General features: G+C 38.3%; 1 protein-coding gene across 1 annotated transcript; it reads left to right on the top strand.

The window, feature by feature from the left end:
* Nucleotides 1-1,181: 1,181 nt before the first annotated feature.
* cog3 (component of oligomeric golgi complex 3) lies at nt 1,182-15,985 on the top strand. Its single transcript, XM_029530230.1, has 24 exons — nt 1,182-1,356; nt 1,675-1,821; nt 1,921-1,982; nt 3,017-3,182; nt 3,713-3,787; nt 4,203-4,295; nt 4,532-4,657; nt 4,758-4,838; nt 4,981-5,024; nt 5,174-5,300; nt 5,939-6,030; nt 6,303-6,442; nt 7,217-7,377; nt 8,309-8,417; nt 8,516-8,634; nt 8,721-8,810; nt 9,443-9,563; nt 9,844-9,932; nt 10,073-10,207; nt 10,697-10,772; nt 10,930-11,057; nt 11,751-11,849; nt 12,018-13,744; nt 15,883-15,985. Exons 1-23 carry the CDS (start codon nt 1,189-1,191, stop codon nt 12,045-12,047), a joined length of 2,478 nt encoding a protein of 825 aa, XP_029386090.1. The 5' UTR covers nt 1,182-1,188; the 3' UTR covers nt 12,048-13,744; nt 15,883-15,985.
* The last annotated feature ends 7,223 nt before the right edge of the window (nt 15,986-23,208 follow it).

Raw genomic sequence — 23,208 nt, 5'->3', positions numbered from 1 at the left:
TAAGTGTTTTTATTAAAGGTCACTGGCTGTGAACTGTTTCCAAGAATTTCAAAATCGATGGTACATATAAATGCACAAAAAGAAAATATATTTTTCAAGCTTTAGCTTCTTCTAAATTGGAGAAGTCAGTCAGATAAAAACATACAATTTTTCTCCATCCCTTTTCTATCCTTTCCACAGTGAGGTAAAAGCAGACATGGTGGAATTGGCAGGGTCTAAAGTGAAGGCTTTTTGTGTGTCTGTGTGGGGAAACGAAAAGCTGTGTTCAACGAGTTGGCTCAAATGCTTTACACTGAATGAGCATTTGGAGAAAAGAAACATATTTACCAACATAAAGAAAAAGAAGTCTCAATTTGTAGTATTAAAAAATGCATCTCAGGGCTCCACCTGCTGGATCTGTATATTATGTGACAGATTAATTTGCTGCCAGGAGCCAATTTCAGTCCCAACCAGAAACCCCATGTATCAAAGTTTGGACTGTTTGCCTTGTTTTGTGATACTTATAATAAGAATATTGTGGCCTTCAGCTGTGAAGTGCGTTTACAGTCATTCAATGCAAATTCAGAAATCAAATTATGATATTTAATATTCATCTGATATGATTTAACTTAGCTTTAACCAGCACACAATTAACAGACTTGTCAAAATATCCTCTAATTACAGTTAAATATAAAAACTAACTAATCATAAAAAAAAACAAAACCCTAATGAAACAAAGATTAAAAAGACCATTATTACCATTGATTATCTTTTAACCCTAAACCCTTTAAGATGGACAACAATCAGTGAAGCAGTTAAAAGTAACTTTGCCTGAAACAGCAGCTACAACATCGTGATGCTGCTGATGTGTCCGACAGTCAGTGCAGGATCAGTGTCAGGGACTGTTTGTTTTCCCGTCAACAAGCACTTTTTATTATGATACTTTTTAAAGAAACATGCATAATTGCTGCTGTTGGCGATGGTGACATGCTTTTTAAATCGCTGTGTATGTCATATTTATAATATATGCATATGCTGTGCGTGTGATAATAATTTATATATAATATTAAATAAAGTACGATAAAGTCTTTTCGAGGTGTGGGGGTCAAACGGTACCAGGAACCGCCCCCTTTGTCAAGCCCCGCCCACGCTCCCGGGACAGGAAGTACCTGCGCGTTGCTGCTGACGTTGCTGCTGTCCGAAGCAACGATGGCGTCCACGGAGCAGTCTCTCCTGGACCTAACAGATAAAGAAACCCGGGAGAAACTGTCGCTATGGGACCGCCGTACAGACGCCATGGCTCCCCTCACAGAGAAACAAATGGACTCTGTCCTGGAGATCCGAGCCGCCGCCGAGACGCTCTCTGTCCCCTCAGAGGTGAGCTGGGACTCCTGAGCCAGCCAGCTAGCTAGCTAGCTAGCTAGCTAGCTAAATAGCTAACAAACAGGGTTGCTAGTTTACTTTTTCAGACGCGTGTGAGGTAACCTAAAGTAAAGAATACTGCCTCTGTGCCAGCCTTGTTCGCCTCTCTGTGCTGTTTATAGAATATTGAACTCGGTATTTTGACGGAATAACAACTTGTATGCTTATAAACGGACTTGCACCTGCGCTTCGCCACGTCAAGCTATCCGGCAAGCTGGATGTGCCAGTTTGTGTAGCTGAGTTCAAAAACAAGGGATCTGTTTTGTTTTGCAGCTTCCCATTGAAGACTTGTGTAGCCTCTCGTCCCGGTCCCTGCAGTCCTCGTTCACAGCCACCGTGCCGGCCTCAACAGAAGACGTCCTGCTGAAGGGTTTCCAGATGCTTGATATGGAGAATGATAGGATAGAAACTGCTCAGCAGGTGACTGATCTTTGTAGACAAACAGTGCTGCCATCCTGTCAGATCTATTCTGCCATAATAAGATGCATGGTTGTAATATGGCGCCGATTTCTGTTGCAGTTTTTCGCCTGGTTTGCAAAGTTGCAAGCAAACATGGACCAGGATGAGAGCTCAAAATACAGGTGTGTCCATTGTGTTTTGTTTTCGCCTACTTCCTAGATGGTGGCGCTGCAAAGCCAACTCACCTGGATGCAGTAAAAACACATTGACTCTTAAGATCTGAGTAGCTTCCCTTATCTCATATTCTATGCATGATTACTAAGCAAACTTGGCATCAGCTAAAGTCACAAGCATGCACAGATAAACGCATATAGAAAGTAGTCATATGCATGAGATTATTAGAAAGTCTAAAACATGTGTTTGGATGTTGAGACAGTCAGGACTGATTCTAGACCAAGTGTTTCAAAGAGTTTTAGACAAGTAGAACGCAGTTACACATCTGTTACTGCTGGGCACTGTATAGGCTAAACTGTCACTGAATACACCAACAAACTGGAGTGGCTGTCTGTTTGGCTCTCTCTTTGCTAAGGCCATACAATCCAAATGAATGTTGATAACATGATTTTCGAAAATATTTAAATTTTAGAAAATCCCCTTTAGATTCTTCCCTGCAAAATGGATGAAAATGTGGTAAAAATTTTGGAAAATAAGGAGAGCTGACGATGGCGTAGTGGTTAGCACTATCACCACACAATAAGATGGTGACTCTAATTTGTCTGTAGGTCTTAGTGTGAGTGTGCGTGGTTGTACGTCTCTGCCTCTCTCTGTGTGCTGGCCCTGCCGGCGACCTGTTCAGGAACAAGATGAATAGATGGTTGGAAAGTGGAGGGCATTTTAATCTTATCAGCATCGAACCTTTTCCAAACAGCTCATGCCCAATACCTCCACTAAGTTTAGTGCCTATTGTCTCAGCTCTGAATGTAATCCTACGGGCAAATGAACAAAAAGATGTAGGTTGGAAGAGGTAATAATGATATCCCAGCTGCTGTTTTGCCATTGGCTCCAGACAGAGATCTGCGATAACATCTGTGTTGAAAGTTTCAGTCAAAATTGAACAGAATGTCAAGTTCTCGGTTCAATGTACAGCTGTAATCAAACTGCTAAGCAACCCAATTGGTAGCTCAGTTGCATTACAGTATGTCTGCTCTTCTTTCAGGAAAACCAGAGATGATCTGAACTGTTACCAAGAACAATGTGATGCTATTCTGAAAGATGTCAGTGCAGCTCTGGAGCACTTGGACTCTCTCCAGAAACAGTACTTATTTGTGTCCAATAAAACTGGTACCCTGCACGAAGCCTGTGAACAACTCCTAAAAGAACAGGTAAGATGACCACTATTAACCCAGTTTCACTCATACAAGAATACTGCTGATAAAAAGAGGAAAATATTATGATTGTAATATAATATAAATTGTAATACATTGTGTAGATATAATTAATGTTTAATATTGGTAAATTTGAACAGAATTGGCTGTAGAATTAGCTGTCTCAGAGTCTAAACTGGAGCTATTCCGACTTGAGTAATTTGTAGATAATTATAGTATAACCCAAAGGAATCACTGGACATAAAAGGAAATACTTTACTATGTGCTATCTAGTTCAGAACATCATGTAACAGATAAAAGCTTGTCTGAAAATAAAATTGCTGCCAAGCATTTTGACATCGACTGTTCCTTCTTTCTCAAGCTAGCATATTTAATATCTTATTCACGCTGCATTTTTTTCTTTAACTTTTCCTGCTTTTTGCAGGTAGCTACTCATGTAGACTTTATCATCCAAGGAAGTACAACTGAGCTGAAATTAAACTGCCATCCCATATTATGTCAACTGTGGTTTGTTCTCTCTCTTGCAGTCAGAGCTTGTTGACCTGGCAGAGAGCATACAGCAGAAACTGTCATATTTTAATGAATTAGAAAACATCAACACGGTAGGCTGGTTTTATTTTTGTCAACGTTTGTAAACTAAATATATGCAGTGTAAATGATGTGTCAGTTCATTGCTTAATTATGCATAAGCCTAATTAGCATTATGAATCAGCAGCTATGTCCCAGATTTAAAATAATGTTCTAAAGAACTTTGATGCCAATAATGTTTCAAATGTCACTCTTTCTAAAGAGTTTTATAAAATTCTGCTTGCTAAATATGAAGTACAAAGGATCTGGAGTTTCAGTTATTAACACTAAATGTATAGCACAGTCTAATCAATGATTATAAACAAGTCTCTGACAATTATGACTTTACCAAATGATGGAAAAATATTTTGTTCAGAAAGAAAATGAGCCGTGGGTGTATTATTTTTGTTTGGAACTACTTCAAATCCAACTTTTTCAATGACCTTTCAGAAACTGAACTCGCCAACCTTGTCTGTAAACAGTGAAGGATTTATACCAATGCTATCAAAATTAGATGACTGCATTCAATATGTTTCTTCACATGTAAGTAGCATTCACTGTTGAAAAATATTCAGCTGTGCACATTTTTCTCAAACAGTAAATGGATTTGCATGCCTTCTACGTAATAACTCCACATTCACACTCTGTGCCACAAAGTTGGTTTTTTTTTTCGGTTCATCTATGTAGAATTACTTTACTAAATTTACTAAATGCACTATAAAAATAATGTATGCAAGTATACCACAGCTAAAATGCTTGTTTATTTCTGTTAATTACAGCCAAATTTCAAGGACTATCCAGTTTATTTGGCCAAGTTTAAACAATGTCTTTCTAAAGCCATGCACTTCATGAAGATCCACATTGTAAACACTATGCAGAATCTTACAAGCCAGTTAACGAAAAGGGTAAGGAAAAAAAAAAAATCAACATTGGTTTCAACTTTTCATTGATGCTGTCACGCTAAGTTCATAGTCAGTACTTCATTTTTTGACTGTAACCACACAGGATCCAATGGGCTTGGCCAATGCAGACAATGCCTTTACGCTCTACTATGTGAAGTTTAGAGCAGCTGCACCTAAAGTTAGAGTGAGTATGTGTTTTGTTTTTTGGGGGGGTTTTTTTTTTAATCAACAAACTGTCTTTATGCAGCATATCATTCTTAAAAAAAGAAAAAAAAGAAAAAAAAAATCTTTGATAAATCAGAATTTTTGTTGACTTCTCCCTCCAGTCACTGATTGAGCAGATAGAACAAAGAGCAGAGAAGATTCCTGAGTGAGTACCTGATTGAGTCTTTGTATATATATTTGTGTGTTTATGTATAGTAATAACACACTCTAATAGATATATACACACGCATATACATTTCCCTCTGCAGTTTTTGTGCTACATTAACTCATCTCTCTTTGTATTGATGTGGACAGATACCATCAGCTCCTAGATGAAATCCACCATTGTTACCTGGAGCAGAGAGAGCAGCTTCTCAGTCCCAGCATCACATCCACCATTACTGACCTTACCAGCCAGAACAGCAAAGACCACTGTGCACTGGTAAGGCATGCCCAGTTCAAATCGAGAACTGCCCTTTAGATATTGTAAAATGACATTTGAGTTTGCAAAGAGTGCCCAGTATGGACCCTCTGGGAAATTTACTGGAGTGTTTGGTACAGACACAAAGCTGTGCAGATGAAAAATGGACACAATTTGAGATTATACACAGCAGGCAGCCAAGGTTTACTGCTGTTCTGCTCACCAGTGAGTTTCTGTGTGAGGCTTAGTATTTGTGCATTCTCAGTCATACCTCATCTATAAAGCTGAGTTATATTACTGTGACCTAATTAATGGTAAAAGGGTTATTCTGATGATTTCAGCACCTGAACAGACTGTCTTTTGACACTGTCGTGGCATTTAGAATATTTTACTAATTGGCCTAATGGGGATGCTATAATTAAAGGTCACAATTTCATCTAATGAAACGTTGAAACAGCGGCACTACCTGTCCAACATTTCTATGCATTTATTTATTTATTTTTTATGAATCTTAAAAGGTTATGCATCTTTATAATGATTGATGTAGTAGGTGCCTTCCTCGTTTATGTTAGAGGATGTGTTTGCTTATTTAAAATTGAGACAAACCAACCAGTCTGCTGCAGGCGCTGTGCGGGTGATCATCATGTGTGTTCATACAGGTTCGCGGTGGCTGTGCCTTTATGGTTCATGTTTGCCAGGATGAGCACCAGCTGTACAATGAATTCTTCTCTAAACCTACGCCCCAACTAGAGTGAGTAGCACCTGCCTCATTGGTAATCTAATCACTGTGCACACATAGAGAGCTATTGTCTTATTTGCTTAAGGTGCTACCTATTGTACTTTTAAGTTTTTAGTTTAGTGCTTGAAATAGACATTTAAACAGTATGGAAAACAGTAAAATAATATATAAATAAAATATTTTGGAATTTCATCACTTTAAGTGCAAGTGTAGATTTAGCCTATTATCAACTGAACAAGGTAATGAAAAACTTTATTTATTTATTTTTTTTAATCTGCTGACAGCGAGTTACTAGAGAAGTTATGTTTGTCCCTGTATGATGTCCTCCGGCCCTTAATCATCCATATCATCCACCTGGAAACGCTTTCTGAGCTCTGCAGCATCCTCAAGAATGAGATGCTGGAAGACCATGTTCATAACAATGGTAGGTTACAGCTTTTGTTCTTCTGAAAGCTTCTCATATGTCACATGGTGCTGCAATGCGTTTGATAAATTTGGATAATCCATCAGGATTCTGCCAATATGTTGCACGATAAAATTATCTTGCACCCTCTTGTGCCCCTGTTAAAATAGTGGTGAATATTTAATAAATACATGAAAAATACAGTACTCACAAAGGTCTGAGTGACCTTAATGCCAAACTTTGTGTGCAAGTGAGCAATGCCCTGTTCAGTGAAATTATAGTTGAAGGCTTTCAGCCAAACAAATCAATTCACATTTAAAATGGTCTCTTATTTACCATATAAAAACACAAAATATGTCTTTTCTACATCTGGTTCAGACTTTAGTCATATATAGTTTTAAGGAAAAAGAAAATTGTAATGGTCTTCAAATAAATGAAATTTACCAAAAAGTACTACTTTTGTCAAATTTGTCCTTACAAATTAACAACCCACAGTTGTTGGTTTTTACCTAATGAGGTGGGTGAGGAAATAAACTCAGGTGAAAGTAAACACAAAAGAACATAACGGCAACCTTTTTGAAAAATACCTTTTAATTAGTTCTCATTCGCCTGTTCTCCATTTCCCATCAAAACCACTCCATATCCTGTATCACTATACAACACGCATACAAGTTTACTACTATACACCCATAGGATTTATAGATATATTTTTTTATCTATTCACAGTGCTGGAGTAGACACCAAAGAACTGACAGTTATACAACTGTAATTTGACCTCTGTGTGTCTTTATACAGCAGCTCAGCTGGGGGCCTTTGATGCAGTTGTGAAGCAGATGCTGGAGGATGTCCAGGAGAGGCTGGTCTACAGAACTCACATTTACATCCAGACTGATATCACAGGCTATAATCCTGCTCCTGGGGATCTGGCCTATCCTGAGAAATTGGAAATGATGGAGGTGGGTGTTATATGCTCAACATTATATCAGATCTCCTCCTTGGCATAAATGGAAGGAAAATGCCCTAAAGTTGTCCCTTTAGCATCTTCTCAAGTATATTCACAAACCATGGACTATGGATGCAATCAAATCTTTTCATTATTGGTTAATGCATTTATAATTTTAATTATTTATTGATTGGTTGTTTAGGTATCCCAGTTTGGTAAGTGAATGGTTTTCAGATATATGGCAGTGCTTGACCAACAGAGGAACAACAACATAAAGCAACAATAAATCTACGCATTGTAGAAGCCAGAAATGGTGATTGATTCCACCTTCAATTGGATAAATTATTTAATCAATGTTCAAAAATTTGTTGATTAATTCTTAGTTTATCAAGGGTCGATTGTTAGTTTCTAAATCGGGTTAATATTGCAGTAGAACATGAAATGCTTTGTGAGTGATTAATTTATAATGTTGCGGCCAACAAATACTTAAAGTACAGTCCTTGAAAGTCTTTGGGCTCGTGATTGTTTGCAAATATGCTTTAAGTCTTAACTCGTGTTTAAAAGCCCTGTTTAATCTCTAATCCATCTGATTCCCAATTTATGCTCAAATATTTCATTAATTGTTATCTGTCTTTTGTCATCAACTTGTATGTAGCAAGTTTTGTTTCATTTTATATTTGGCTTTTATTCTAACCAGTGACGTTTGCCATTTGAATATATACTAACAACAACAACAACCCTTAATTATTTTACTCCTTAACTGTTTTCTTGTATCAGATCTCCCTGATGCATTTATTTCTTTAGGTATTTAACTCCTTTGGCCTATAAATTCCTGAAAGATGATTTATTTTATTATTTATATATTTTTATGAATTTGTTAATTTACCTGAAGTCACAGACTTTCTATATCCTATCTCTTGCCTTTGGTTTCCTCTCATCACTAGAGAATTGCTCAGAGCTTGAAGGAAGAGCAGATGAAGCAGATGTCACAAGAGTCAATGTTTTCTGATGTACAGCTTGAGGAACCTGATGGAAGAAGAAACAGCAATGCTGGTTTGTGTCTCCAGATTGTGACACTTGCTGTTTTTGCAACTTTTGGTGTTACTGTTATTTGCCTTATGGCTCTTACCCTTTTTGTACAATAAATACAGAGAATGTAGAAGCATCCCGCCTACAGACATCCATCTCTCCTGCTGATCTGCATGGCATGTGGTACCCTACTGTTAGACGAACACTGGTTTGTCTATCCAAGCTCTATCGATGTATAGATGTAAGTCTTCAGTTCTTATTAGCCACAGATATATTTCCTATTCACATGTTTCTTACTGTGACTTGGTCTTTTTGGTCTTTTTCCAGCGGGCGGTCTTCCAGGGTTTATCTCAAGAGGCCTTATCTGCTTGCATCCAGTCCCTTCTGAAGGCATCTGATATCATCCTTAAAAACAAGGTTGGCGCAAATGATTTAAGAGTGAAGTGTATATTTCTTTGTTAATTGACTGAACTCTTCCCATTTTATTATGATCAAAATAGCTGGTACATTTCCTTTTGCATAGTAAATAAGATCAATTCCCTTGTAGATAAAATGTGTACTATTTTATTAAAATTCCTTCAGGCTACAGGATCCTTATCTAAACCAGCTGGGATGTCATTTAAGTTTATTTTAATAGGTGCTTTATTATGCCCTACAGAGTGTTCAGCAGACCATTCTTTATTTATGGGCTTCTCTCGCCTTAAAATTTGCTGTCAGTATCTGTGCTAACTGGTGCATTTCAACCTAACACTTCAAATTAAAGCAGCGGAATCAATCTCAGAGGATCCATTTCCACCCCATGTTGATGATGTATTTTTCCAATGTTTCGGTCACTAGCTGAGCAATAAATGGTTTCAGCTGCCTTTTTTGTCACGGTAATATGTCCCTTTTCAGCTATTGATAATCAGCAGTTATTAATTAGACATGTTCTCTTATCATCTCAGAGGGTGTGTTTTTTACGTTCTCTGTAGCTCGGATAGTCAGTAGATGCCCTTTTGTTTTGGCAGCCTGCAGTGTGGATTAAAACAGTGTGCTATCACTTTCTGTAGACGCAAATAGATGGGCAACTTTTCCTGATCAAGCACCTGCTGATAATGCGTGAACAGATTGCCCCATTTCACACCGATTTTGCCATCAAGGAAATCTCACTGGACCTGAAGAAAACGCGAGGTAAGATAATTAGGGGTGTAGGGAACATTGGTGTTCAGCTCCACAAAGCCAGTCATTACATTCTCATGCTCATTAAGCAACTTGTGCCTATAACATGCACCAGTGGCAACAATTAATGTGGAAATTACAGTGTAATCCAACGCCATAATGTACATTAACTGACAGGGCAGACACTCCTCCCATCACCCATGTCTCACTCAAGGTCATATTAAATTAGTAGCACTAGAGGGCACTCTAGTTCTACATCGTCCCAGATTTAATCTGTCTGCTTTGTGTTAAGATGCTGCCTTCAAAATCCTGCACCCTAAGGCTGTTCCAAAATTCTTCAGACTTAACAGTCACAACGCCATACTTGAATTCCTGTTGGAGGTAATGCGTTTAGTTATTTTTATTTATTTTTTTATTATTTTTTTTTTATTAAGACCATACACTTTATGTACTTTGATAACATCCTGCCTAAGGGAAATGCCACTTGATTGTACCAAAGCCCTTTTCTCTCTGGCCCCCAGGGAACACCAGAAATAAAGGAACACTACATTGACTCTAAGAAGGATGTGGACCGGCACCTGAAGTTCAGTTGCGAGCAGTTCATCCAGCAGCAGACTCAGATCTTTGTGGGGAACCTTGAGGAGTTTCTCACCAAGGTAACTGTTAGAGTGAAGGCAGACTTCGCCTGAGGCAGTGGCTCATTTAAACTTTCAGTTTTGTTTATATTTTTTGCTGTTATTGTTTTTTTTTCCCCTTAGTCTTTTAGATTCAGAATCCCTAAACCTAAAAACATTTACTTATTTAATTGGTTCATGAAGTCTTTGTTTGTTTGCTTTGTTTTTTTTTACTGAAAGGAAAGCAGCTATTTTTCAGTCAGGGTATCCATTTCTTTTACGAAGTGTATCTGTCTGTGGGTTTTGATGGTTTACTTTGTGTTGTGTTATTTGTGTGTAGTAAATTTGCCAAATGAATTTCCAACAGTCTTTAATTCTACCCACCAGACAGTACTACTTTTTGTGTAATGCAAGATTGAATTGATTGGCTCAAGTGCCAACAGAGCCACTTGCACTGCTTTGCTTTGAATACACTAACTAGCACAAATTAAGTGTTCTCGATTTGTAATGTTTTATTTTTGTTGCTCTCAGGTTGCGGCACTTAAAACTATGGCTATTCAAGGTGGTCCCAACTACAGCCTTTCTCAACAACCTTGGGCACAGCCAGGTAAGATTTGTCTCAGGAAATGCCATGAGCATCACGCTGTAATTTATCAACACTTGTACAACGCATGCTAGAGGCCAGTCTTCTTCTTTATTTTTAACCCAGTACTGTCTTGTTTTGTGTTGTGTGTGTTTTTTTTTGTTTTTTTGTTTTTTTTCAGCAAAGATCAACGATATAGTGATGGCTACCTACCGTGTGATGAAGAGCAAGCTGCCAAGCACTTTACAGAGCATGTCCTTGTACTTAGCCAATAGAGACACAGAGTTCATCCTTTTCAAGCCTGTCCGGGTGGGTGGCAGACACTAGGATGTAGCATTTACTGCATGAGCCAGTTTTGTTTCAAGCCATTGTTAAAGCACAAAGGATCCTTTTTAAACAGTATTATCAAACCAGATATGTTATGTTTTTTCACTCAAAGGTCCAATCTGTCTTTTTTTTTAAATAACATGACTTAGTTATTAAAAATTGGTGTCGCTGATGAGCGTACCGTGTTTAGAAAATAAATTACCTGAATCTCTCCTCGTAGACAAAGAAATAGTTAATTATACTGAGGTGTGTGCTGATGTTACCATGTAAACAAACCTCTCGCAGCATCAAAAGTCATATATGGCAGCTATGTATTCATCAGTGTCTGTTAAGTCAGTGCATTAAAAGACCTGTCAATCAGTTCTGGAGAAGATATAGATAACAATACTGTGATTGAATTCCTCTCTTGGGGTAAAGCTCGTGTTTAAATTCAGCTCAGAATTTGTGCCTTTCACTACAAATATGTCAGTGGGATTGAACTCTAATAGAGAAATCTCCATCCTGCATGTGTACTGTTCATCAAGGTGCCAGGTGAAGCTGAATGAAAGAGAGAGACAAAATCCTGCTGTTGAAATGGAAACAAGAAAGTCAGGAGGCATGAGCCAGACGGAAATGTATTATTAATTTCCTCACCAGAATTCAATAAAAGGCAATAATGGGATGTTTTTCCTACAGAATAACATCCAGCAGGTATTCCAAAGACTACTTGCGTTGCTTCAAGAGGAATACAATGGAGAAGACCTTCAAATCATTGCATGTCCATCTATGGAGCAGGTACAGTACTGTGGGGATAGCACATTCCAAAAGCACCGTACACATTTTCACTAATAATGCTTGCAACTTCTTGTACTGCAGAAGCTAACTTTAATTGGAGAAACTTCACATAATGTATGCCAGTGAAACCTCTGTGAGCACTCATTATTTTCCATATGCCTCTTTTAGATTAATCTGCTGCTGTCTGTCAACAAGTAATGCCCAGGATGTGTTGTGTGGTTATGCTTCCTATCCTCTGGATAGAAGAGGAATGCTCCAATTCCAGCCATGAACAAGAGTCATGACAGCAAAAAGCCCTACACAAGGCCAGAGGTTATCAGGCAGAGACTCAAGCAGCTATGAAGAGGTTCAGGTATTCATCTTAAAGTCTTTAACACACTTGGATGTGGAGGGTATTATTTTTGGTACTGAACTGCTTTTTTGTTTGACTAAAATTAAAGGCCATTTTTGTGGTCATGGTTGTTTTCATGTTGAAGAATCAGTTTGACATGGTTGGGATTGGATTACATTTGCATCTCTTTACACCAAATTTTGAGTGAAAAGAATTTGCTTGCTATGCCCGAGTGGGAGGTGGCAAATTATTTGTGTACAGACAAGGACACTTTGGGTGGGCAAAAAAAAGGCACTAAAGGGTTTCTCATTAGCCAGGTAGCTAATGGCCATTAAGGGACCTTTGCTTTCAGATGCGTTGATCCCCTTGTTGATTCTGGAAGGATAACGAGAAAAATGCTGCAAAATATTTTATCCATTTATTTTAAATAGGAAAGGTCTTTGTAACAGAGTCAATAAAAACTCTAATAATGACCTGAAGTGCTGCAGGACACTCAGGTCCCACAGGTTTTCACCTCTGATCATAGCAACAGTCCCCACATCTGTTCTATCTCTCTATCTCTGCCGGATGTTTTCTTAAAGATTTTTCCATCTTCTTCTTGTGAATGTTTTTTTTTTATGTCATTCTCTTGCAAATATGTACAAAAAGATAACAAAATCTTATGTTTTATACTTTTTCCTTTTATAACTAGGTTGATTAAAACTGTAATAAATGTACCTTAATCTGGCAAAAACTTTGGCAATTTTGCACTGTGTGTGGTTTAAGGGTATCTCTTCTAGAGGTCCTAACAGAATATCGAAGGACACTGTTATGTGACATTTGCTTTGCTGTGTCCAATGAAAAATGGTCTGTACAGTTAAACTATTTATGGACATTCTGATTAAAAAAAAAAACAAAAAAAAACAATAGACAAGTGATCATCTTCCTTTCTTTTTATTTCTAGAAAGCACATCGTCATTGAACTCAAATTCAGGGAGCATTAGTCATTTCACAGAAATTATAAACTGCCATTCAAGGACAACATCAGCTTTAGGGGGTCGTCTTGGCAGACTGGTGCTCTTTCATTGGCAGCAGCCGTCTTTCCATCTGTGAGATGAGGCTTTGCTGGGGCTTGACCTTCTCTGGACTGACAGTCTTTTGATAGGTGATGAGGGACTGGAAGTTCTGGAGCAGGACATTGATCTCTGCACTCTTGTGCTGCAGACACCTCTGCTGCATGTCTGGGCCCCGGCAATGTTAGACCTTTGTCTTGATTTAGCTGTCACAAGCAAAGAAAGCTGAGTTAAAATAATGTGGCCTAAAACTAGATTAACCGTTCATTTCTTTTATATTTCTGCTACAAAATGTCAATTTGCATTAACTTACTTTCGGTTTCATCCCAACATTAAGCTGTAACCTGTGGTTGCCTGAGGAGAATGTGATGCAGATGTGCTCTTGGGATTTGATGGGGACATTAAGGTTGGAGCCCAATGTCAGGCAGAGTGGCTGGAAGGGGGAAGCATGGACATTGATACTTATTGTCCAGCCAGCTCCACTTTTTCTTCACATCTTTGCTGTCACTGCAGTAAGTGCCTCCCCAAGGAGTTAAATTCACTCTTAAAAAAAAAAACAAACAAAAAAACAAAACAGCTTCTAATTTACACAGTTTAAGTATGCTGCCAATTCTATCAATATTTGGAAGAAAAAGAACAGAACAAAACATTAAATGATTCGACAGAGAGCTGATGATAATAAAATAAAATGTATTCACTTCTTTGGGTGGTGGGGTTACATTAACACTACAGTCTAAAATATTAGGAATTGTCAAACAACAAATAATACCAGATGCAGTCATTGTTGTGATAACTGGAAACTGGTTTGTCTTCCAGGACCACCACATAACAGTCAGCCGAATGAGTGCCAGATAAAAGAATAGCAAGCCTTCCTGAAGGGTAGCTTTTAAATACGATTAAAGTGAAAATTAAACATTAAATATGTATATACATATATCATTTATTTATATTTTTTATTATATTTACATATATTATTAAATATTTACACTGTTGTACTGTTTTACAAGCGGTGCCGTCTTCTGTTGCATAAAAACATCAATGATTAATGAACGTAGACTTGTCAAATCCTGGCCACTGTCACAATGAGTTGTTCTAAAACCCAAACTGTCGAGTATATTTGTGATGTGAACACATGGCAAAACCTTCAGTCTAACATTTTCGCCAATGAAAGAGAACGTGTTTTCAGAATTGATTTCTGATTGATGGAATGCAGCCTCCTTCCTGGCGGTACGAGTGTCATCAGAGAGAATGAAACAAAGGGAAAGATAATTACATATAGTACAATCTACATGAGATATCAGTGAATGATATACGGTGCACAGGCTGCTTTCGTGATCTGATCATATGAGCTCTGTTCTGATTCCAAAGTTTTCAACCTGCAGTGAGATCCAACTGCATACAAACTGATTTTGATCATTTAAAGATGGAAGCGAGCAACATGTAAGAGCAATTCTGACCTTTGATTTTCATTCACTGCTGCGTGCCCATCAGTCAATCCTCTTTCCTTAGAAACCACTTCATCTTTCATTTCCTTCCTTAAAGCAACACAACAACAGTAAAAAAAAAAAAGGCCACAAAGAAGGTTAAAAAGCCTTGTAAATGTGTAGAACATTTAGAAGAGTTATCAGTTCACCAATTCCCCATTTTGTTTCAAGTTGATGTTTCAAAGAGTGCACAAAATCAGTCAGAAAATTCAGTTAGCATTCAGAAGTATAAAAGGGAATTCATTAAGAAGCAAAAATTCAATGAGTGAAATTCACATTTATGAATCTTAACACAGCGCATTATCTACATATGAGGTCACTGCTTCTTTTTGACTTTTTGTAATGAAGCCAAGCTTTTTTTTTTTTTTTTTTTTTAACCTGCTTAGAGGTTACCCTGCACAGATTTAATGGCAAGCCACCAAATGGTTTTCAAGATATTTCACACTGGGCCACAAATGTCAGCCTAATCCGCCTGTAAAAAGTACAGTCAAAGTTGATCGGCGTCATCCTCTGGGGACAATGGATGTCTGTTAAATGTAGACCGAAGCACCAGCACCTCTGTGGCCTGAGCCACACTACCAGTGACTCTAATTGCACTTCTTGAAGTTTCTACCTGGAAATGTCAGCGAGTGAAATTGAAACCACCAAAATTCAGCTGGATGCTCTTTTTTTTTTTGTAAAATATATAAGTGCTTTAAATGTAGTGGCATTTTAATTTCCATATTAAATCTCCAGTGGTTTAGAAATTTTACATTTTCTCCTTATATGCTTCAAATTATTATGTTTATTATTTCCTGTCATAATGATTCCAACAATTTTTCAGCTCAGTAAGTTTTGATTTTTAAACATATTAACCTTATTGTAACATAACCAAAATAAACTTTTGCTTATATTGTCTCAAAAAGACCTTGCACGAATTGCAAAAAGGCGTAAAATGTTCCATTTTATGAGATATAAGAAATACACAATGTTACCGTCTGGCATGTTTTAAAACAAGCAGCAGCAGTGACAGGCTAGCTTTGATCTGACACAAACGTGGACTAATTGCTTGCTCCATTAATAAATTTGTATTTATACTAGAGGAGGAAAAGAAGCGTTTTCAAAGTGGCGTTTTCCTCGGTACCTTGTCATGATTAGTTAAAGACTCGTCACTTTCTCCTTGGCAGGCTGCTGGAGTTTGGAGAGCTTCCATGCTGAGTGATTCCAACACTTCATTATCTGGGGATATCTCGAAGTCAGACTTCATGTTTTTAGGAACGCTCTGAGGACAGAAAAAAACAAAGACACTTCATGATTTATTAAATTCTTTGAGGTCTTTAGCTTGTGCTTCATGAATAAATCAAAACCGTGGAACTTAATGTTTCTGGATACTGTGTCATATCATCTCTCACATGATAAAACTTACATTGTGACAAGGATAGACAAGGCTATGGCAGCTCCTTCAGTATTGCTTTGGCAATTGTAAAGTGATTAGTTTTATTTATTATATACATTTAAACCCTCTGAATGACCCGATCTGCAGGATTTCAAATTCTTCATTTATCTAAGGTCTTGCTACAAATTATGTTTATTAATGTAAAAATATCCAGTTGAGCGAAACCTCTTCCGTTGTTTTTCTCTGTCAAGGACATTTTGTCCCTCTAATTTGGAAATAAACTAGAATACCTCAGCGTGAGTTTGTTGTGAGCCGTCTCCATCGTATACACCCCAACTCTTGGCACGCGTCTGTTCTAATGTCAACCTTAACCCCCTTGGCGTTTCTTGATTTGGGTATTTGCAGTCTGCAGATGAAAAATAACTAGAATATTAGTAAACACAAGCATTCGCACTTACTAGTCAAGGACAGCCAATTATGATTAGCATAAAACATAAGTGTACCTTGGCTGTTCTCTTCCTCGTGTCCATTCAGTCTGGGTGTGAGTGCTCGCTCTTGCTGACGACCCTCTCATCAAATGCATGGATCGTCAGGTATTCCCCTGCGCTTAGACCAGTTCTTCGTTCATGTTCTTCACACATGCACAGGAAGTGGATGGATCAATTCAAGCACCTCTAAAAGGCGCATGATTAAAAGCTGCCCTGCAATAACTAACTGGCTATGCATTTTTTCAAAATGTATACATATTTTTTTGCAATTTAATCAGACAGGTGTTGATTTAAATGATTGCTTTAAATAGAATTTGAGTTGAGCAGAGACACCACAAATGAAGAAAACATTTTTCCACAGAATGGTCTTACACAAACAGCATGTTTTTCTACACTAGTGTATCATAGCAACCGCAGAACATGAGCAACAGTTTCTATGGTATACTCATTGACAGAAATGGGAGAAGATATTAGAATTAGAGTCTTCTTTGGCTTTGTTTTTTTATTTGTTTGTTTTTTTTTTTAAATCCTCCTAATGGGTTCCAGCTCTTCTCCTTTGGTTCTCCCCATGGCTGTCACCTTTGTTCACACTGCAGTTGATTTTATCTGATGTTAGAGAGTTTTTCAACTTCCAACAATTCAGTCAATTTAGATTGTCTTGGTGGAGTCCAAACTATCTGTCACAGGACCTCTTGTTCTTCTTTCCTCTGGAGGTGCTCCTTTATGAATCCAGCTGTGTTATCACAATGTAGAATCAATTTGGGACCAATCAAGCACCTCCCTAACTCTACAGGTGATTTTATAATAGGTGATAATGTGCGTACCATTTATGTGAATCACAACTATTATTGAAAGACTTGTGCAATTATCTTTGGCAACGCTGTCCTTAATTATGTCTTGGCAGAAAAAAAAAAAAAGAAAAGCAAATGCACATTTGACTAGTAGCTTGAGAAAGGAAGCACATATTCTGGCCTCTGTCGCATCTCACACTGTCCGCAAAGGCTGTAATCTTAACTGTAAATGTAAATCGACCATCTACCCACAGTCAGCGACTGTATGAGCTCAATAATTTAGAGGTCCAAGAATAACACTAATTAACACTCTTTCAGTGGGCCATATATAGTAACCAGATAATGGAAATATGTTATTACAGTAGAAGACCAAACTAGTTGTGATATATTTCTAAGAATGTTGCCATGAGCTACAAGTAAATTAGAAATGCATTGAAATGAAGATCTGCAGTCATCCATCTAAATAGAAATGCTTTTCTTTTCAGCCTATATGTGCTGTAAATATATTATGACAGAGCATGAATATGGGGGCTGAGAAGCCTAAGGGATTTGTTCTATATTAATAATATGGGGGATTCCTGGTCACTCATTCTGATAATGGCATGTACCACAGTAATGTTTTTATAAGGTTTGTAGAAGACACATTTTTTTGCTAACATGTCTATGAAATGATGAGACGAAAGCATAAACCCTTTATTACACTGAATTGGTTTTGGAAAGTTTGATTAATTAAACAAAGTGCTTGAAATAGGAAATTTTAAATAATTAAAGTCCAAATTTAAGAGCTTTGACATCATTCGCTGTCCATATCTATATTTGCTCCTTGGTAAGCTTTGTAACCGCAAAGCGCATCGGCTCATATGCACGCTATTTAGCCTCAGCCAAAGCAGTTTGCTCGATTTGCTTCCCACATAAATCAGAAATGGTATACAGGATCCGAGCATCCAAGTAAAAAATCCACCTTAATCTCCTGCCATTTTCCTCAAGGGACCTGAGTGAGGCTTTGCTTTTTGCCAGTAGGAAGTGCAGAGACAGTATGTGACGGAGGCTGACCACTTATTATCACTACTGTCTGCGTTTATCACTGACTGGCTTTTATATTAACGCCAAGTAATACCTACTTAGTTCCCTCGAAGATACTGGCACTTAATGTTATTGGGAGACGAGAGGAAGGACCTTATGGACGATGGAGTGAGAGGAGAGGGTCTACTGTTGCTGGTGGCCTTCGTGTTTCCATATAAGGCAAAAAATATTTCAGTTCTTCTTGCGTTTCTCTGTTTGGAAAATGGTTTTCTATCAGGACAATAACAACTGAATGAAATCAGTTGCTGCAAATATTACTTTGGTGTGCTGAAAGTCTGAAAGTCTTGGTTACACTGCGAGGAAAAGTATTGACAACATTTGGCTGTTTTTTTTTTTTTTTTTTAAGCAACAGTAGCATTCTGTGGTGAGCTGCTGGTCTTTCATAGAAATCCCAATAATCTCGGTCTCCTCCCAAGGATTGAGCTTAAAAATTTTTCCTGCTGGTTTTCATTTGACAATTTCTTCCCTAATTTCTCTTTTTGTAACTGTGGGAACTCAAACTTTATACAGTCTGAAGCAAATAGCAAATAAGGGCCAGATACTCGGGAGATTTAAAACAATAAAAAAAATAAACACTGCCATTAACGACATCGCCAGTCCTGTATTTCTCTCTTAATTTACATGGACCTTTACTGTTTTGGGTGATGTCTTATTTTTCATTTCCCCGCTAAGCTGCTGAATTCGGGCAGTGAAACGGTACTGTGGCTTAATGTTGTGATGATCTGCAAAGGGTTGGAACATGCAGGTCTGCATCTGTCCAAGCAGAGGGTAAATCTCTGAGCTCTTCATTTTGATATATGTCTGCAGAATGTCTTGCCCAGCCCTGTGATGGCTCTCTGGACACATGAGCTGCATGAAAAGAAAAGCATGCCCCATTTCCAATCTGCCCCTCTTCTGTGTACATATTGCACAAATTAATACTAGCAAATCGCTGCACACGGTTCAGCGTGTGCAGACCTGCATCATTCAGATGCAGAATGCAAAGAGAAACACCTAAAGTAAACCCAAAGTTTATGTTCAACCGTGCCTGCCTTTAAGCTTTGACCCTACAATGAAGCACACAATGTTTTCCTCTGTGCGAAGGTGACGAGCACACGTTTTTGGGAATGTATGTGCGCACTGATGTGGGCTGAGGGTGAAGATGAGAGGCTTGAAAGGAAGGTTGTGTACACGCAGTTCAAAGTACATCAAGTACCAGTACCTCCTTAAATCGCCTGTCTCACTAAAGCACAGACCTCCAACAGGGATCAGATTCAACCTGCAGACACAACATTGATATTAGCATTCTTTCTCTGGTTTTCTGCTAAGAACGCGCAAACATTTGATGATAAATAATTGAAATCTAATTATATTTATATTTGATTTCTAATTAACCGATTGAATTAAAGGAACAATGTTAAGGAATGTGGTTATACCAATAGTTTCATATCCATTGGCGATCTCTGTCTTGAGGTAACAAATGTTTAACATGCTAATTAGTGAGCTTCAGTGGTACATTTGGAACCCTCTGACATTGGAAGGCTGGCCTGGATTACACTCTTTATGCTGCCTGTGAATGTAACACGCAGACGTGAGAGATCTTAATCTTCTCATCTTTCTCACCAAAAAGCCACTAACCATATTCCCCCAGATTTCCCCCAGACTCTTCCATCAAAGCCTCATTTTTTTTTTTTTTTGGGCAGCATTGTTCGTTTTAGTACAGCATTTATTAACAGCTGTAATTATAATGGTGGTTTTGCTGTAAGGAATTACCATATCGTTCCACCGGGATGGTAGCATGTTGAGTAGCCTTTCTTTTTAAAAATGGCTTTGATGGTGGCTGCTCTGTCCTTGTCCTCCAAGATGATGTAAGTGAAATCAGCATCTTCTACAGAGGATACTATAATGGCTGCTTCCCCAGAAGGATAACTTTGTCTATTAAGTATAATTAACACTGTGCAAACCTTTCATCAAAGGGGTACAAATGTGGACCCTCTCATTAGTGCTTTGAACCAATCCTTGATCCTCCTCTCCGTGCTCTGCTTAAAAAGATACAAAACATTACCCATTCCATCTGGACACAAGGTGAGAAAACATTTCCCATTTTTGTAGAACTTCTTAATTATTTCCTTCGGCTGAAAGACAAAATATTCTAAGTTGTTTATTGTAGCAAAATGAGCAGATGGTGAACGACGTGATATAGGAGCGACCACAGCGTCAGCGTCTTACCTTTTGGATTTTCACACGTCTCATGTTGGAATGCAAACGTGCCTGTAGTATTTTTGCTGTTGACCTGTGGGATATGAGGCTCGTTGCTGTTGAAGGGAATTTCTTTGGGTAGCCTGAAAGAGGTTTTATGTTTGATCTCAAGATGGCCTGAGCAGATAAAGGAGTATTTATTAACATTGCGTCAATAAAAGACACCGTATGCTTCATATCTGCTTCGTCTGTAAGACTTTGTCAAGCCTCAGGTCATGGGTTGCGTACTCAGATCTGTCTTTGTTCATGATGTCCTTTTTAGGTTTTCTCTTTTTCAATCTATATAAAAAAAAAATAGAAGAACAGTACAAACTTGAAGGCCATGTTGAGTATCAAACTGATGCCACTTCATATTTTCACAGCTCAAAAGAGAAATTAATTTGCCTTATGGCAGGAAAAGGTCACACAGTTAATATTTTTGCAATATAGTATACAATCGTATAATTTGTCTGCAGCCTTCTTAACAACACCAGAAATATGACGATCAATGCAGATGATGTTTTCAACTGAGGGAATGCGTCTTTTTCACCTTTGCCTGGCACGATCTCTACCAGCTTCCCTTTCCTCTTCACTTATGGAGAGTGCATGAGGGTTCACATCAATTTTCCTACCAAACTCTTTTTGTACAAGCTTTTCTTCTCTCGTCTAGGCTGAGCTCTCTCGTTTGTTTTGCTTGCTTACAACAAAGGAGCTAGATAAAAGAAAATTTTAACATTATGCATTTCTTATTCTTTTTTTCCCCTTACAGCACTCCCCTCCTAACTTACATCAAGTGGAGATGAGACAGCCTCCTCTGAAAGGTTATCAGAGCAACGATAATAACTGATAAATTCATTTTCAATTTCTGGTCGCAGATAAACAAGCTACACTCACCCTCTCAAAGTTGGTTTCATTTTCCAGCAGTTCACCTTGTATGAAGGGCTGACAGAGCTGCTGGCGTTACTCGCACTGACCAAGAAGCGCATGCGGTTTAGATTCAACCTCTGGAACCTGGCGTGCAGCAAAGAACAGATTCAAAATCACCTCTCCACCTCTGATATTATAGCCTCCGCACGCTGCTATTACTGTGTGAAAATGAAATAGGCCACCACCACCACCACCGCCACTGCTATTTCCAGGCACTCTGGGTATTACAGAGATACTGCAGTAAGAAGATGGTACCTTTTGATCACTGCAAGATTTTTTTTTGGCTCTGGTTGGTGTGCAATAAGGCGAGGAGGACCCACAAGACGTAAATCTCACTCCTCCTCTGGCATCTTTTCATCTTTCTCCACATGTGAGTATAAGAATCCAAAATTATGACACAAAGTGTATACATATATATATATATATATATATATATATATATACCTTTAAATATGTGGCTGCAAGCTACATAATGAATAGTGCATAGTGTCTGTCACCCATAAAATAATCCAAGCAAAAATACTTTACAGCTCCTCAGCATAGAGGCAGGGGCTCCTCAGCAGAAATTAAAATAATCTCGCTTGAGTATGTATCACACGTTTCTCTGCCATGTGCTGCTTCTGAAGAATCAGGGAAGGTGTCCATGCTCACCTACCTCTGCTTTTAAGAGCTAGGGATCTTCAATTTCCTTTTGAACTGCACAAGAGCGAAATAATGAGGAATCTGACAGATGTCTAAGTCATGAGAGGCGAGAGAGGGGGCAGGAGCAGGTGACCCCTTTGCACCGAAACTGATAACATAGCTTACCTTGACAGCTGAAAAAGAGGCTATGCTCCACCCACTCCCAATCTGTCTGGGTTTGAGAGCTCACCAAAGTAATGAATCTTCCATCCAGCAAGTGAAACTCCATGAACTCCAGCGAGACCGGACTTCTCAGGACACAGAGACAGAAAGGAATCGCAGCTGTTACGAGTTTGCCAGAACAACTCTATTCATCTTCGAGCCGTCCAAATTGATTGTCTAGCCTCGTGAGGAAAAGTGGATGTCCTTAACAAGCTAGAAAAGACTCCTCTCTGACACATTACTGCTTCACAAAGTTTTTTGCGTTAACATGCCAACAAGCAGTAATCTAATATTCAGCGGACTATTTGCAATATTGGCGTTACTTAAACTCGACTTTGTTTTCAGCCGTATCAATTCGAAAGGAAAAAATGTCTTGTTTGTAAAATATGTTTAAAAAAAACAAAACAAAAAAAACATCCAGTTGCTCTATGTGACAGTTTGCCATTTGGTGCCAAGTGGGGAGAATGTCTTCTCTGAGCTCTTCTGTGTGAACTATCGCTTTGTGAAGCTGTGCAGCCGACAAGGTAAAACATTAAATGTGCCAAAAAGCTGCTAATGTAAAGAAAATTGTTAATTGAGCTTAAGGGCCTCAATGAAATCATACCACTCACCCACGGCATGCTGGGACATAAATTGTGTCAATCAAAAGCAAACAAATTAAGCATAAAAGGGAATGTCAGTTTCAAGATGGAGTCCGCTGTTATTTTTCCCACAAAGCCAATTTAATAACCCCAGTGCTTTGAGAATGAATAACGTTCACGTTTTCGA

Source organism: Echeneis naucrates, chromosome 21 (genome assembly GCF_900963305.1).
Source record: "Echeneis naucrates chromosome 21, fEcheNa1.1, whole genome shotgun sequence".
Taxonomy (NCBI): Eukaryota; Metazoa; Chordata; class Actinopteri; order Carangiformes; family Echeneidae; genus Echeneis; species Echeneis naucrates.
The sequence above is the reverse complement of the archived record's forward strand: the minus strand, read 5'-3'. Positions and strand labels throughout refer to the sequence as shown.